The 17,489-nt window shown below is 43.7% G+C and overlaps 1 protein-coding gene across 1 annotated transcript in view; it reads left to right on the top strand.

The window, feature by feature from the left end:
* Positions 1-6,760, top strand: part of COLEC12 (collectin subfamily member 12) — a 118,871-nt gene extending 112,111 nt beyond the window's left edge. The window contains exons 8-10 of the mRNA XM_083187546.1: positions 4,111-4,220; positions 5,029-5,174; positions 5,763-6,760. Coding sequence (XP_083043672.1) covers positions 4,111-4,220; positions 5,029-5,174; positions 5,763-5,785 — 279 coding nt within the window. The 3' untranslated portion in view covers positions 5,786-6,760. The remainder of the gene's footprint in view (positions 1-4,110; positions 4,221-5,028; positions 5,175-5,762) is intronic.
* The last annotated feature ends 10,729 nt before the right edge of the window (positions 6,761-17,489 follow it).

The raw sequence follows: 17,489 nt of genomic DNA, 5'->3' as shown, positions 1-17,489 counted from the left end.
AGCTATCCAAGTCATAAATGTATAATGAAACATAACATTATTGTAAATAGAATTGGTCATGGAGCTTTTCAGAGTGTGAAGAAGTGCAGCTAGTGAGTATGGAGCAAAAAGAGCTTTTTCAGATAAAGCATGAGTATAAGTTTCTCTGTCTAATAACCAATCGCGATTACATCTGTAGAACACAGTTATTAAACATCTTAATATATGGAAAGCCCAGGCCTCCTTTGGCTTTAGTAAGTTGCAGTTTAGTAATACCCCTTTCAGACATATGTCAAAATTCCGGGGATTTTTCACGTGCACGCGCACAATTCCGGGACTAGCACCTGCAATGGACCCGGGATTTTTAAAAACCCGGTATTGAATTGGGATCTAAAATCCTGGGTAGTATGTCTAAAAGGGGTATTAGTGAAATGTGAGGGTGTCCACCTTTCCACAAGAAAGTGATAGACATCGTTTGATATCCTGGGGTTTCCAGGGCAATGGGAAGCTTTTGAATGGGATATGATAATTTTGGGAAAATTATGCTCTTAATCAAAGCTAATCTACCTAATAAAGACAAGGGTACTAATTTCTAGGTATCTAGTCGTTTTCCTATCTGAGAAATTATAGGTGTATAATTTAAACGGTATAAAGCTGGTAAGAGAAGAGGTATATTTAGATATTTAAATTGAGAACGAATAATATGAAAATGGCTAAATGTAGAGTCTTAAAGGTCGGTATTTGTAATTCCTTGTAAAGGTAAAAGTTCTGATTTATGCAAAATAGCCAAATGTAGTCAACAAATCTATAATAGTTTGAATAGATGTTTCGGGCTCTGAAACAAAAAGCAGCATATCGTCTGCAAGTAATGATAATTTCAGAGCTGTCTGGCCTAATTGTATCCCTTTATATTGTACTGAAGCACAAAGTGCAATAGCAGGTGGTTCAAGTGCAATGGCAAACAGTAATGGGGGCATAGGAGATCCCTGACGAATTCCTCTATAAATGCAAAAAGGTGAATAAAAAGTAACCGTTACTGAATATTTGAGTATTTTTTAGGACCCGATGTATACAATTAAAATCGCAGGCGCCGTGCTAGGAAACAAGTACCGAAATAAGACCCACTTTCAAATACTGGAGTAATGGAAAACCAAATAAGGGCATGATCTGATAAGACAATAGATTTGATATTCAAATCATCTCCTCTGGAGATAAGTGTATCAGATATTAATAGATAGTCATTTTGTAATAAAGTAGCATGAGCTGCAGACAGGCATGTCAATTCCTTATCGAACGGGCTACAGGACCTCCAATCATCCAAAAGCCTAGGTCAGCTGTCAATTGGGGAATGCCAATACTTGGGGGTCTATGGGGTCTAGAAAGTTGATGTTGACGATCCAGAAACTCTGAGGCAACCAAATTAAAGTCACCTCCGATAATGAATGTAGAATCACTAAATGGACTAGGTTTGGCTAAAATCGTTTAAAAAATAATTGTTTAGGAGTTAGTATTAGGGGCATATATATTACAGATTACAAATCTGTCTAACAGTATGGACACCTCTGAAATCACATAACTGCCAAGTGGCTCAGTAATATTTTTATGCAATTGAGATGTCAGTTGTTGCTTAATTAAAATGGCGGTACTTGTGTATTAGCAGGGCGCCTATTACGTAGTTTGCATAGTGGTGTATTGAGAATACCAATACAGCACTATGCTGGCTACGTAAACTAAGTAACTTACGTAAACTACGCAATTTATGTAACTGGAGCTGTGCTAATACACAATGGTTCATATCCCCACTATCCACGTCATACCCCAGTATCCACGTGGGCGTGGAGTTAATTGTATAAAGTGTGGCGAGCGCAGCGAGCCCCGCGAGGGGATGAGGATACGCGTCCTCTCGCCATGCTTCGGGCTCGGTGGCTCGTTGCGCTCGCCACACTTTATAAAATTAGCTCCACGCCCACGTGGATACGGGGGTATGACGTGGATAGTGGGGATATGACTTTGTTAGTGTGTGTGTGTGTGTGTAATTGTTAGTGTGTGTGTGTTTGTGTGTAATGGGCTTTATACTTACCCTCCTCCGGGCCGGCCACCGCGTCCATCATCCACAATCCCCGCTGACGGTGCCACTCCTCCGGCAGTCACACCCCATCGACACCCTCCTCCGGCAGTCAGTCCCCAGCACCAGCAATGTACACAATTAGCGTAGTTCCGCAGGGGGAGCAGGGAAACCATGTGATGCCCCCCCAGCGGCAGTACGCTGAATTACATACATTGCTGGCGCCGGGGAGTGATTGCCGCCCCGCCCACACTCTGCTCAAACCCCGCTGCCCGCCCTTCAGTGCCGGGACCCCGACCCAGCTCCGCTCAAGTCCCTATATTGACAACGTAGCCTAAGGTACATTGTCAGTGTAGCATAGCCGGGTGCCCTGCTAATACACAAGTACCAAAATGGCCACACCTCATTCTTTAGATGAATATGAGGCAGATGATAGTAGAGAACAGTTCATAGTTAAGTACTTCAGTCGGTATGAGATGAGTCTCTTGTAACATCAATACATCCATATCCAACTTTCGCACATATAAATTTTTCCGCTTATTTGGAGAGTTTTATTCTCCTACATTACATGAACAAATTATGGGGGGGGGGGGGGGGGGGGGGCATTTAGATAACTAGTAGCACAATGAGAGCCCAAATTAAGAATATCTTTGGAAAAAAATGTTATATTTGTACAATATCAATGTGGAAGTAAGGATTGATTTGCACAATATTAATGTTTGAGAGCAAGTCATTATTTATCATTGTTGAACATGTTAATATTATACCTGGTAAAATAGGAAGGAAACAAGGAGAAAAGTGAACAAAATAAGACAAATATATACAAGAAAGAAAATGCAAATAGATACCGTATTTATCGGCGTATAACACGCACTTTTTTCCCCCTGAAAATAGGGGGAAAAGATGGGTGCGTGTTATACGCCGATATGTGCGTGTTATACGTCGATATAGCCGCCTGTCCCCCCGCATGCACCCGCTCCAGCACCACACCAGACTTCGCCCATAGAGCTTCAGTGGGAACAGGACCAGTATGTAAAGGCTGCTCTAGTACATCCGTCCCACCGGTCGGCGCATGCGTAGCATAACCTATCGCACCGGGAGCGTTGCCACTTCCTATGAGCGAACGGCGCATGCGCCAGCCAAATCTCGCGTTTCTCTCAAGGGCTAGTGACGTGAGTTCCGTGCGCCTGCGCCGTGTGCAGGATGAGTCCCGGAGAGGTGCTGGCACGGAGCGCCCCAGCAGCAGCAGCAGCAGCGGAGTGCCGGCAGCAAGAGATGAGAAGGAGCCTTGTTTTGCTGAGCTGGAAAGTTTCGGTGTGCGGCCCCTGCGTGTGGCGGAGCCTATGAGCCGCTGTTCGGGCTGCAGACCCCTCCGGTGGGACGGGCAGCTTCCCTGTGATGCTGCGGGACATTTAGCCGGAGTTACACCAACATGGTAGTTAGCTGAGGTGAGGACTATCCCGGAGGAGCCCAATGAGTGGCACACAGCCTGCGGCCTCGGACAGGTGAAAATTTTACTTTTTCCTGAGATTTCCCTTTTAAAATGAAGGTGCGTGTTATACGCCTGTGCGTGTTATACGCCGATAAATACGGTAAATATAATGACAATACTACATAGGTCTTGTAAGACATCTGGCAAACAAATACCTTCTGGGATAACAACATTTAGAATCATTTCAGCAATGTAACCAGCAACCCTGGAGTAAGAATACTAAACGGAGGAGGGTATATAGGGGTGAACAAAGATGTTTATGATGTTTATAGAGTTCCACCATTTTTTATATTTTATTTTTAGATGGCTTTAGCCATTGCCGCCTATGGCCTACAGCTGAATGTTTGTTAGAATAGTTCCACCTCTTGGCGATTTGCTCTTCCAACAAGTAAAGAGACAGGATGTGTCATGAGTTTACAAGTCATAATGCTGGGGATGATTCTTCCACCCAGTCCATCACTGTTATGTGGGCGTCCCTTAGGCTTAGAAGTCTTGGCTGTCATGCCAATATGTTGGGACTATACTAATATGTTATGAGTATTTATCAATGTGCTAATTTATTTTTTTCCCATAGCAATTTATTAAGAAACAATCAAATGGGAAAGGAAATTTTTGGATTGGACTTACGGATAAGGAGGAAGAAAATGTATGGAAGTGGCTGGATGGTACTCTACCAATATTCACGTATGTACAGTATATGATACCAAGGGAATGTTTTGTACCTTTGATTTATATGTATATCTCTGCATTACCTGTATTTGCATGTGTCAGCTATGGAGCATGTGCGGGGCAAACAAGCACGAGATATGCTCAGCAAGGTTGCGGCTGGATCTGCATACAAAATGCTATATTACGGTGTTTTCAGGGAAAACACTGTAACATAGTATTTCATATGGAGATACAGTTGCAGTTGCACACAAAATATAGACATGCTGCATATTATTTTAATCAGTAGAATCAGTGGCGGAACTTGTGGGTTGTGGGCTCAGGTGCAAATATATAATTTGGGGCCCCTCTCCTCCACCCCAACCAAAGTTCACAATAATTAATTGCTGGTTTGAGCAGCAGTGGGCCCCTTAGTTGTCAGGGGCCCCGGTGCAATGCACCTGCTGCACCAATGGTAGTTCTGCCTCTGAGTAGAATATTCTTGTGCATTTTATTCCCTATGCAAATTAGATGTATTCTCAGCAAGAAAAGACACCTAACACTAGCAGAGTTGCTTGTGAATCAGCCCACTCATACCAGGCATATCACAGTGCATGGCGTATTGAGGCTAGATGTATAAGGACACATCTGTATGCCCCAAATATTTGACATTATCTGCCTCTATTGACAGTTGTTACTGATTTAAATGGACATCGGTCTATTTTTGGTCTCTTTGGATAAAACAGATTATCTGTTTAGTTTAGTAGATTTTTGACTAGCTATACATTGTCATTATTTCATCACGTTAAACATGTTCTCAATTTATGTGTGCTATTGTGCCTTACAGGAATTGGAAAGTTGGGCAACCTGACAACTGGACACCTGAAATGGGACCCGGGGAAGACTGTGCTGGCTTAATATATTCAGGCTTGTGGAATGACTTCCATTGTGATGATTTTAATAACTTTATTTGCGAGAAGGATATAGACAAAGGTAAGATATAGAAGGCATTTATATATTAATTCTAGTCATATAAAACACAGGTATAGAACATTTGGACTACCAGCACTCTCCACACATGCTGTGTGGCATATACTGAACTATAGGGTTGGAGTGGAGGAGAGGGGCCCAACTTATATATTTACACCTGGGCCAACTACCACCATTGACTGCCAGCCATGTTGAACTACAAGACCCAAAATGCTCTACCAGCCTTTAGCTTTATACCCCAAGGCATCAGAAGAGTCACAGATTTATTTTCTCTTTCCGATTTCTTTTTTGTTTTGTGTAAACAGTTTAGAAGTTTGATTCCTCGTGGACTGTGGATACTTTCACATGTAATCAAAGCAAATGGGCCAGGGTTAAAATATAGAATAATTTCTGCTTTTGACATACTGGGTGAGGTTTAATAGGAGGAGAGATTCAGAAAGTGAGAGATTTGGGAAGAAATCTCCAGGTTTTTTTTAAAGCGGCAATCATTTACATGGCAAAACCAGTTTGATTTTGAAGTGTAAATGATTGTTGCTTTAAAAAACTTGGGACCAAAAGAATCACTAATATTTGTGTTTTTATAACTCACAGGTCAGGTTTCAGATGTCTCGTAGACTATGATATTGTTAATGGACATGGAAAGTTAAAGTATTTTGGAAATCATCTTTTCAAAGAAAATGTCACCATGAAACTGAATTATGCTACACCTGCGAGCTGAAATACTTCAAGCACTGAAATGGCCAGCTGGAGTTCAGAGATCCATTTTTTTATATTTTCCATAAACTTTGCTGCAGATTGAACTTTGACTTTTATCTTAGAGAGCTAGAGATCAAACGGAAACGGTATAACTCAACCTGGAAAATATTGATAGAAAATGTCTTCGTTACTTATGCAATATTTGCTTGAAAATATGGAATATTTTGGTTATAAATAACATTACTCAAACCATTGTTATATAACTAAAATGCAATCCAGTTATAGAACAAATGAATACAGGTTTATAGTGCAATTCTTACTCAGTGGAATATATTTTTTAAAAGCTTTTGAAAACATTTGTATTTTTGTACAAGATACTTGCATTTTATTATATTATTTTTGTATGTATTATAGAATTTAATTGCCAAAGAACACAATAACGGTACGTATTCATTATGGTAGAAGAGCTAATCATTTAAAGATCATTTTTATCATACAGAAGTTGCCGGTATAATACTCATGTGTGTTATTTCTAGAAAATGTTATACTATGGTATAAAACCATTGTCTCCTCTGCTGTAGTTATGTATTGGGGCCACACCTACAACTCATTTGACCTGTTTTTATAGTTGTATTTTAAATATAAATATGACCCTGTTTGCTATACTGTGGGGTCTTGCTGTGTAATAAGGGGTATTGAAACTGTTCACCAGCACGGCAATAAATTCCACCATGTATGTGAGCATCTTGCACTTCCTGCCAAAACACTCATTTACGAGGCTGTGGTCTCATAAATGTCTTGTGGTACATCTAGGAATTTTATCCTTCAGATCTCACTTTGGTTACTGACAATTATGGTGTAGCCTGTCTGTTTTAAACAACACCAATACAAAATACAGCAAATTCAAAAAAATTAAAAATATTTTAATTATTTGTTTTATGTGTTCTATTTATGCATGGGATATTTATTGAGTAAATCCAAAGTATTGCATAAAAGAGGTTTTATATATAATACAATAGGTTTGAGAAAGAAAAGGGAACATTGCAATAGTGTAGACATTTTTTATGGGTTTGGAGGGAAAAACTATAGTATTTTTTTCAGATCCCCACAAATAGTGTGTATCTCTTACTAATCAGATCATAATATACCATACAGGCCTTTATTTATATTTTGGTTTGTATCAACAACATGGTGTCTAGTGAAAATAATCACATGCTGTACAAGGCATAAAGCGGGTATTCATTATTGGAGCGATAATGTTAGGTCACACTTGCCTAGTTTTGAAAAGTAGTTTCAGGGAGATTATAGTTTGTAGGAGAATTGTGCACAGCACCCCATTGAAGGGGCATGCCATGTTCCACCCAAAGAGCGTATCTAGTTCCATATATGGAGAGATTGTGAAAAGAGATTGTGAACGTGGCGATAGAAGCTACTATACTTGCTAAAGTGCTGGGAGAGGGCTCTGATAATTCAATGTAAATGTATCTATCTCTCATTCCCTTTTTCCCAAAAAAGGTAATGTGGGCTAGGTGAAATGAGGGAGATTGCTAGAGTAATGAGGGAGATAGGGAGATTGCTGCTATTTCAGGGAGTCTCCTTTAGAATGCAGGAGGGTAGGCAACTATGTGTTAGGTTGACACCAAAAGGTTGGCACATTAGGTCAATGGGTACAAAAGATTGACAATGTTTAAGGTCGACTGGTTCAATAGGTCAACATCACAATGTTTGACATATTTTTTAAAATGTTTTGGGTCAATTCTTTAAAACAAGCACGTACCATAGCCGGAAACACGGTGAGTGGTGCGCTATCAACAGCTGCTGGCACTGGGTTGTCAGGCCCAAAAATATTTGTAGTAAAGAAAAAAGGAATGTACCAGCGCTGGCTGAACAATTAGAAAGACCAGACGGTATCTCAAAAAATTACAAATTTATTTTTAGCATATAAAAACAATCAAGAAAAATAATAAACACATAGAATATAGAAAATAAGAATTTAAAAAAATGAGCACAGGATGCTTATTGCTAGTGAATTGCGGAGCTCCACAAGTGTGGGATTCTTGTGAAATAGAGTTAATGTTATATTACCATCTGTTGTTCTCTGGTGTAAAGATAGTGGGCACCAGGATATGAGTGATGATGCAGTCCCGTATGATGGTTCCCTGATAAGGGATACAGGCAATTCTCCCTATTTGGCGTCTTCTCCTTTGTGCTGGATAATTAGGAACTTAGCTTGAATCCCCAAAAGATTTGTAATCCAATAAAATTGTGGGAGATAATGGACGTCTGTGGGAGAAGGGACATCACTTGAATAGATGAGAGATGGTCTTTCTTTCAATAGCTCAACGCGTTTCCCCGGATGTTTACTGTCCGGCTTCCTCAGGAGCAATCTTTTGGGGATTCAAGCTAAGTTCCTAATTATCCAGCACAAAGGAGAAGACGCCAAATAGGGAGAATTGCCTGTATCCCTTATCAGGGAACCATCATACGGGACTGCATCATCACTCATATCCTGGTGCCCACTATCTTTACACCAGAGAACAACAGATGGTAATATAACATTAACTCTATTTCACAAGAATTCCACACTTGTGGAGCTCCGCAATTCACTAGCAATAAGCATCCTGTGCTCATTTTTTTTAATTCTTATTTTCTATATTCTATGTGTTTATTATTTTTCTTGATTGTTTTTATATGCTAAAAATAAATTTGTAATTTTTTGAGATACCGTCTGGTCTTTCTAATTGTTCAGCCAGCGCTGGCACATTCCTTTTTTCCTTACGTACCATAGCCGGCCCGCTTTGCTCACCACACTTCAGATTGGGTGGCCTGCTCCAGTCTTTGACCTAGATTGACTTTTTTCTATAGATGTGCGAGTAGATAGTAAATTAAGCAAATGTTGACAAATATTTGAAAAACACAAAAATAAAACATGTTGACCATTTAACTTTAGACAGTGGCGCACGCAGGGAGGGGGGTTATGAGTACCCAGAAACCCCCCAGGAGTCTAAGGTCCCTAGGCCTAGGCTGAAAGCTGAGGGTCTCCTATTTCTATGGGTACAAGAATTTAAAAAATCGGCCCTTGGGAACCGGAGATATCTGACTTCAAAGCAGATATCCAAGCCTGTTAATTGCTCTTGCCAGTCAGATATTTCAGGTTCTGTCTGTTTTTCTGAGGGTATATTCCAAAAGCTGGGACTCTCCCCCTTTAATTGACACTAGTAGATTGTCTCTACTGTTCCCAGAACCAGAGATATCAGCCTTCCAGCAGCTGGTTACTGCTCCAGCTCCACACACCTGGTATGTAGTTTTATATACTCGTTGGCAGATTGCTCTGCCTCCTGAACTCTGATCCCCTAGTCCCCAATATCATTTGGTAAGTGGGATTTTCTAGTTTTTAATTCCATTAAAATCGAAGAAATCTATTTCTGGGAACTGAAGATATCTGCAGACAAGCAAGCTGTCCTCCCATCAGAAAATTATGAATAATAAGCGCACCCCACTATACACCCCTCCTCTGCATATTAAACATCCTCTACCACCCTGGAAGTTATGTATCAGGGCCCCTTCATTCAGCACAATGCCCCCTTCTCCCACCCCATCTCCCACCATCTGTGCAGTAAAGGGGTAATTAGTGGAAATTACTGATCCAGGCACTACATGCTGAGCGGTTGATATAATACCCCCTACCACCCGCGGGACATCAAAGCTTCCGCCACCCCTACCGCTGGAGGATTGGTAGGGGCCCAAATACATTGCTTTGCCCAGGGGTCTACACTGCTGTTGACGCCCCTGTATGTATGTATGTATGTATGTATATATATATGTGTGTATGTGTGTGTGTATGTTTATATATATTATTATTATTATTATTATTATTATTATTATTATTATTTATATACATTTGGTCTATCTATAATACTTTAACTGACCTGGCATATACTGGGTCACTTAAGTGTCCATCTCCGTGCATTGCTCCATCCCTCTGGAAACCCCCTTCTGAAAATCCTGTGTTTGCCCCTGTTAGACCATGGTCATGGTGAACCCCTCTACCTTTTTTACCTGTTGATCTTATGCACTGTTGACCTTTTATCTGTTAATCTTTAGACCATTCATCTAACTTTAGATGTTTTAATACTTGGAGTGGCAGGTAGGACTGATTTCTTTTCGCAAACAATTTTAGGGTTACATTTCCCTCATCCTATGCGATGGACTCAACATCTTGGCCAACATGGTATTTTCACAACTCCCGACTTGAACTATATACATCAAAGGCCCAGTTTTAGTCATCCCCTCACTTACTTGCCATTTATTTCCCATGTAATAATGACAAGGACTTCTCATCCCAACTTAAATCTCTCTTCTCATGACAGGTTTCAGTAAGTCCTCTGTAACTACAGATGTGTTATGGTAATCCATTTCTAGCAGACTTGGTGGACCTCATTGTAATCACCTCTGAGAAACAAATAGTCCTAAATGTGCACACCCTGCCAAGTGAAAGATGGCCACTACCACGGATGCAATGGAGCCACTGGAGAAATATTTCCTACTTTATGACATCTGAAACATTATTTAGTCAAGGTCTGAATATGGTCATTTTAGGCAAGACCGGATAATTTCTCTTCTCCAAGGAGCTGAAGTTATTGGTCACTATGGCCCTTATTCTGTTTGGTGCGGTAATATCCGTGTGCGGTCGTGCCGCCAATGTTTTGTGTCTGCGCATGTGCAGAGGCGTCTCTGCGCATGTGCGAGCGGGGCGTACGGCCAAATCCCGCATGAAATGTGAACACTCCGACCAGGGGGTGGAGAGGGGCGTGAAGGGCTATTTGGGCTCATTACCATATGCATACGCCCCGCGTTTCATGGGCGTTCCCATGCAAACGCTGGGCGTACGTATGTTAATGCGGCCGTGACGCTCGTGTAGGGGGCGGACATATGACATCGCCGGATGTCAGCTGCCCGCCCAGATCCCTGCTTTTGCACGGAAAAATGTCCGTGTGGTCTGAGGTTGCGGGAGCTGGTGGACCACTCGGTCCTGCATTCGATGGTCTGCGACCATCGAATGATGGGGGAGGTTCCCTGAGATGGAGGAGGCGTATTCCATGAAAAATACACGTGCGGTCCGTTCGGCCAGCTTGTTACCGCGTACGGACGGAGTTGGCGATCCGTATGGAAGGCGGGGTTTCGCACGCACGGTCCTGGCTGCATATTCGGATCCGGCCGCACCGATCAGAATAAGGGCCTATGTGTGGTTTCTGCGTATTTGTATCTCTAGGTCTCCAGAAATAAGGATCAACAGTTATGGCTGGTACCCCCTTCTGTGGATTAGAAATAGAAAACAATGGTTGGAGATCAGTGACCAGAGTAAACTTCTGGCCATACAGAATAACAAAAAATTTTCGACCACATACCTCACTATCAAATAATTCATATTTTTTTCTCTGCCAGCATCAAGGATCACAATGTATATGCAATTGGCTATTGAGTATTCCTGAATCTACCAGCTTGTGTAGTTCCTCCTCCCTAGGATGAATGGGACTGCAAGTACTTAAGGAATTTTGGGAAGGCACCAACTTTTATATGTATATGAATCTTTATCACATTCATGTTAATTATACCTGCTTTGAACATAACTTGAACAGTCAGTTTTTCCAAATCTTCTTTAGCATTGTCAGGCTGCAAAGATTGTATTATCTTAATATACTTCCCATCAAAACACATTTTCAGTAGCCATCCCCGCTCTAGTAAGGCCAGTCTGGAATTTTGCAATACATACACATATAATATGTATCCAGCCTTTGCAATTAACAGGAACCCACTGGAAGAGCAATTTCTGGTATATGTGCGTATGTCTTGTCAACAGTTGTGGCTTGGACTGCAATGTGAGATAACAAGCTTCTTTTGTCAGTGAAATTGATGGCAGACATAGCAGACCCCATTTTTTATTTGATTCTTGCTACTTGGAGTACAGTGTATGCTATACAGCTGTAAACAAGACAATGTACTCTCAACATCTGCCCTATCGGTAACAGCTTTGTAATGAACCAGTTGATGAACTCTGGCTGTTCTGAACATGTCTTTCCTTAGTGTTAAAACTTGTGCTAGTGGTGAGACGCCTTCTCTGAATTACATTCTTGTGCTATCTGGCCATGTTTATGACAAGATTACAGTAATTGTCCTTACTGCAACAGTAATTTACATCATCAGAGGATTGGCCACCCATTTCTTGTATTTCTGCAGTATCCTTGGCTGCGTGTTAAACAGAGAGTGCAATGGTCAGGGCCTGGTAAAGTAATATTATAAACCACTTTTTTTTAAGGCTTTATTCTCCAGCTTCAATTGTGTCAATTCCAATATTGCAATATCACAGGGTTGCCTACTTTTGAAAAATAATTTCAGGGAGAAATTTAAAAGGCATGGGGCGGGCCTTGCGTTTCTAGGGGCGGACCTAGCATTGCTGGGGGGGGGGGGGGCATGAGTCATCAGGTGGGCCATGGCTGAGACAAAGGTTACATAACTTTAGTGATTAGCTCTTATATAATTGGTGGTAAGCCTTATGTGCAGCAAAACTAAATATTTTATTAAAGTTAATTCGGAATCCTTGGGGGAATACTGAGAATCCGACAACAAAAAACACAATGGGCATAATTACTTTTTTAGAGCAGTAAACGCATAACTAAAACATATTCCGGTTGAGGATATAAGCGCTGGAGATGGGTACTTAGAGGACCAAGCAAGTGTCAGTAAGGCCCCTCAGTCCATGCACATTGCACACTTGTACCCCGAGATTTACTGAATCAGAAGTTGGATGCACATTATATCATGGCAGCAGCGCAGAAGTTTCCCCCACTAGGGACAAAAGCACGGCAGCCAGTGGTGTCAGAGAGGCTGGGAGACACCAGGGAGAGATGCAGGGAGCGAATCCCATGCCCCGGCTCCTGTGTATCACCGTGACCGCTCAGCAGCTTCTCTGCCGCGCACCCTGCTCCACCTACACTGCCAGCAGCAGCATATTCCCAGGATATAGCCAGGAGCTGCTGCAGCAGCCGCCGTGTGCTGGAGCGTCGCTCTGTGCTACAGTACATAGCCTTGCTGGTAAGCCGGGAGTGAGAGTGACAGGGTGAGAGTACTACTTATCCGTTACTCGCAGTTCTTCAGAGCAGTCACAGCGGCATCGCGTCGGCGGCGTCAAGGGGACAGTGGTGTGATCTCGCGCATATGCACCATTGCAGAAGATCACGTCGTGGCTGCGGGAGAAAAGGGTCCTCTTCCGGGAGTCCGTGAGATTACCCAGGATTCCGGGAGTCTCACGGACATTCCGGGAGAGTTGGCAGCTCTGCAATATCACCCAGTACCCCAGTATCATTACATAAAATATATGGAAAAAGAAGGAGTGCAATAGCAGTGACTATCGTAATAGAATTGTAATACTATTAACATTATATATTACACTTATATTAAAATCACAAGGCACAAATAACACATGATCATATAATAATGATTCTCCCAATGTGAAAATTTCAATATACAAAAAAACCAGCTTACATACGTAAAATGGACAGCCAATCCGTGAATGGCTCTGAAGATTTGTTTGCACATGATTTCTTCCTTTCACTTTAATACCCATAGATCGGGAATGGATTTTCCCATGTACAGTAGTTAGTGTCATGACGGGGGTGTAAAGAAAGGTAATGGGATCATTTGGTCGACAGTCATTAGGTCGACATGGGTAAAGGTTGACATGGCTTTAGGTCGACAGGTCATTAGGTCGACACAAGCATTTGGTTGGCATGGTCTAGGTCAGTGGTAGCCAACCCTAGCCCACGAGAGCTACCAACAGTTCACATTTTCCAGACAACCTAGCTGCTGCACAGCTGCACTCATTAATCACTGACACATTTTAAAAGATCCACAGATGGAGCTAATTAACTCACTTGTGATTCTGTGAGGAAACCTGCAAAACATGCACTGTTGGTAGCTCTCGAGGACTAGGGTTGGCTACCCCAGGTCTAGGTTGACATGGTGGTTTTCACTGGTTTTTTTACCCAAATGTCGACACAGTTGACATGGACACTAGTTAAAGTGCACCGCGTCCCCTTGCATGGCTCGCTGCACTCGCCGTGCTTCGGGCAAGGTGCCTCGCTACACTCGGCACATTATTTTATTCTCCCACCATGCCCTAGTTGATGGTAGGGCATGAAATACTGCCTGTCGGCACATGTTGGGTCCAAAAACAGTAAAAAAAAATATGTCGACCTATTGACTGTCGACCCAGACCATGTCGACCTAATGCTTGTGTCGATAATGACCTAAAGCCTGTTGACCTTGACCCATGTCAACCTAATGGTGTCGACTTACGATTGTCGACCAACTTGCTGTAGACAAAATGGCCGTATCCCAAAGAAAGAAGACAAAGTTGACCAGTTGATCTTGAACAGGGAATCTAAAGAAAACTCTGGGGGCACCACAATGCGTAACCCTCACTCACACTGTGGAGGTGGTGGATGTTTACATAACGGTATCTTTTGCATACACTACGGTCACACCTCATGCAAAAGAAGTGGAAACCACAATAACCTAAAATAGGTCTCAGTAAAACAGAAGCAGTGGCGTAACTATGGTGTGGCAGCCCCAGCTGTGGCTTGGGGGAGCCAGTGGTCTCAGGGCGCACTGAAAAATACCTGCTGTCCTATATGAATACACAGTTTGGTATCACTCAGTAGTAGTGGGCGGTGGTGGCTGTGTATTGTAACTGCATGCCATAGGTGACAGCCCAACCCCTCTCCCTAGTTTCCTCGCCTCCTCTGCGCCTGGAGGCGGCCAGTGTTATTACCCGCATACACTTCTGCTAGTATCCCTGGTCAGTCCTTGGAAGCGGAGGCTGGTGGCGGAAGGCTACAGTATGTCAGTGGATGGGATGTCCTCCCTGTTACGCCGTATGGGCGCACGTCACTCCTGGGAAGATGCAGCACTACATATGGTGGCGCACAGTGGCCCAGGTAACCAGTCTGCACCATTGTCATGTTTTACTAAAGAAGGGGGAGCGCCAAAACATTTTTGGCAGGGGGGAGCTCAATTTATAGTTACGCCACTGAACAGGAGGTATCGTACCGTACCTTTATGTGAACAAGACTTCCTGTGTTTGTGTGAGTATGGTATGATACCATCTGGTTTACTGATTACAATGCCACATGCTGTATTCTAAACAATTACGCGTGGAACCAGTAGTAGAGTGGGGGACTAAAGTGTCCCTGTAAAAATTTCTAGAAGTGTTCTCACATATGTGGCTCCAAAACACATGTAGGCAGAACGGTACTTGTGTACAATCACGGCTCCCATGATGTGCATCGTCTACGGAAAAATCGCATCGCATCGCATGAGATCGCATGCGATCTGATGCGATGCGATGTCATTTTTCACTGAAATTATGGACATGAGTTGAAATCATGTAAAATACCTGTGAAGCCCGTGAGGGGACACGGATACCTGTGAAGGTATCCGCGTCCCCTCGCCAGGCTTCGGGCTCGGTGGCTCGCTGTGCTCGCCACACTTTCTATTCTCAACTCCACGCCGACGTGGATAGTGGGGGTATGAAAAGGTCGTAGGACGCATACCGCCGCCCCTCGCGGGCTCATTGCGCTCGCCACGCTTCGGGTTGGAATTGATAGTGGGGGTGGTACAGTGTGAAAAATGACATTTGGGGTGCATTTTACATGATTTCAACTCATGTCCATAATTTCAGTGAAAAATTACATCGCATCGCATCGCATCAGATCGCATGCGATCTCATGAGATCGCATGCGATGCGATCGCATGCGATTTTTACCAAAAACGCATAAAACCACGGTAAAATCGCATGCCATCGCATGCCACTACATATGGCATGCGATGGGAGCCGTGAAAGTACACAAGTACCGGCGGAACCAACACCAACTTACTGTTACTTGGCAAGTATCTGCCTAAGTTCCTGGGTCCTGTTTACAGTATGTGGAGAAACGGTGTCATTTTTAAGCACCGGTGCTGCAACTATGTGCATTATGAATGCAGCCGACCAGGGAACAAACTGTGTCAGCGGCTCAGTGTTAAAGGGGTATGTCCTGGGTCAGACATGGTATTTAGGTGAAAAAAGTCTATATGGTTAAAGAGAGCTCAGGAATCCCCATCCACATATCATAGATTTACAAACAACATGTAAATCATCCATTCACAGCCGTGCGGGGGGACCTGCGTGCGAGGGGGGGGGGTGGCCGGCACTGGGGGTGGCGGACGGTGTCTGATGGACTCAATCAGAATAAGGTCCAATGTATAGCTCATTACGCCATCATAGCTACACAGAAATTTGATCGAGCACAGGATCCATATATGTGTGAACAGTGAAACCCACAAATACCAATACCCCCCTCCAAAGTCCCATTTGTTATTGTACTCTGTATTAAGAGAGTGCTCCTTAATCAGAATGGGCTGAAAAATAGGGTTCAATTAAACCACAGATAGGTTTAATAATGGGGTGCACCCAGGGGCATCACAACATTTTTGTGGGTTGGGAGAACCAATCTCATTTTCAGATCTCTCCAGAGATGTTCAATCGGATTCAAGTCTGGGCTCTGGCTGGGCTACTTATGGACATTTGCAGAGTTGTCCTGAAGCCATTACTTTGGCTGTGTCCTTCGGGTCGTTGCTATGCTGAAAGATAAACCAGCGCATCAGTCTGAGGTCAAGAGCGCTCTAGAGCAGGTTTTCATCCAGGATGTCTCTGTACGTTGCTGCATTCATCTTACCCTCTATCCTGACTGGTCTCCCAGTTCCTGCTACTGAAAAACATTCCAGCAGCATGATGCTGCCACCACCATGCTTCACTGTGGGGTTGGTATTGTCCTGGTGATGAGCTTGTTTCCTCCATGTTCATTACCAGTGCTGCTTTTCTTTTTATTCGAATAAAGGAGATGACTACTCCATCTGAGGAGGTTTTCAAGTTACTTATATATACACACACACATACACAAATATCCATACATATGTAAGCCCCAGGAGACTGTAAGGGGTTAAGTGCAGACCCAGCAGTCACACTCCAGCGCATGTGGGGTTAATACACCCTGGCCGGCGCTGCGTGACTGACAGGAAGAGGAGGAACGGAAGGCTGAAGGAGGAAGAAGGAGCTCACGTGGGGGGGTATTGGAGCCTGGCGCGGAAAGGAGAAGCTGGAACAGCGTGGGAGAAGGAGGCAGGAGGAGGCGCTCGCAGCCCGCCGGAGAAGAGACCGGAGAGAAGGCTGACACCGCCGTGACCCCCGCCGACCTCCAGCTTGAAGGAGGAGAGTGACGCGGCACGTCCCGGCACCGCATCCAGCCGGAGTCTGAAGGAGGGAGCGCGGAGAGGCTGTGACCCCCGCTGACCTCCAGGCGGCTGTGACTGCCGGATACAGACACAGGGTAGTGCGGGGAAGCCACTGACCCCCGCTGACCCCACTACAGCAGGCAGCCGCACATAACAGCCCTGAGAGGCTGTTCACTCCGCTACCGTCCTGCAGCAGCCAGCCAGAGAGACGGGGCACATGAGGAGGGTGACCCCCTCTCACCTTTCGCAGGCAGCCAGCGTGATCAAGAGGGCAGAGAGGCTTGTGGCTCC

The sequence above is a fragment of the Crinia signifera genome, chromosome 5, assembly GCF_055691185.1.
Source record: "Crinia signifera chromosome 5, ASM5569118v1, whole genome shotgun sequence".
In the NCBI taxonomy this organism is placed as follows: domain Eukaryota; kingdom Metazoa; phylum Chordata; class Amphibia; order Anura; family Myobatrachidae; genus Crinia; species Crinia signifera.
This window is presented reverse-complemented; position numbering and strand designations above follow the sequence as displayed.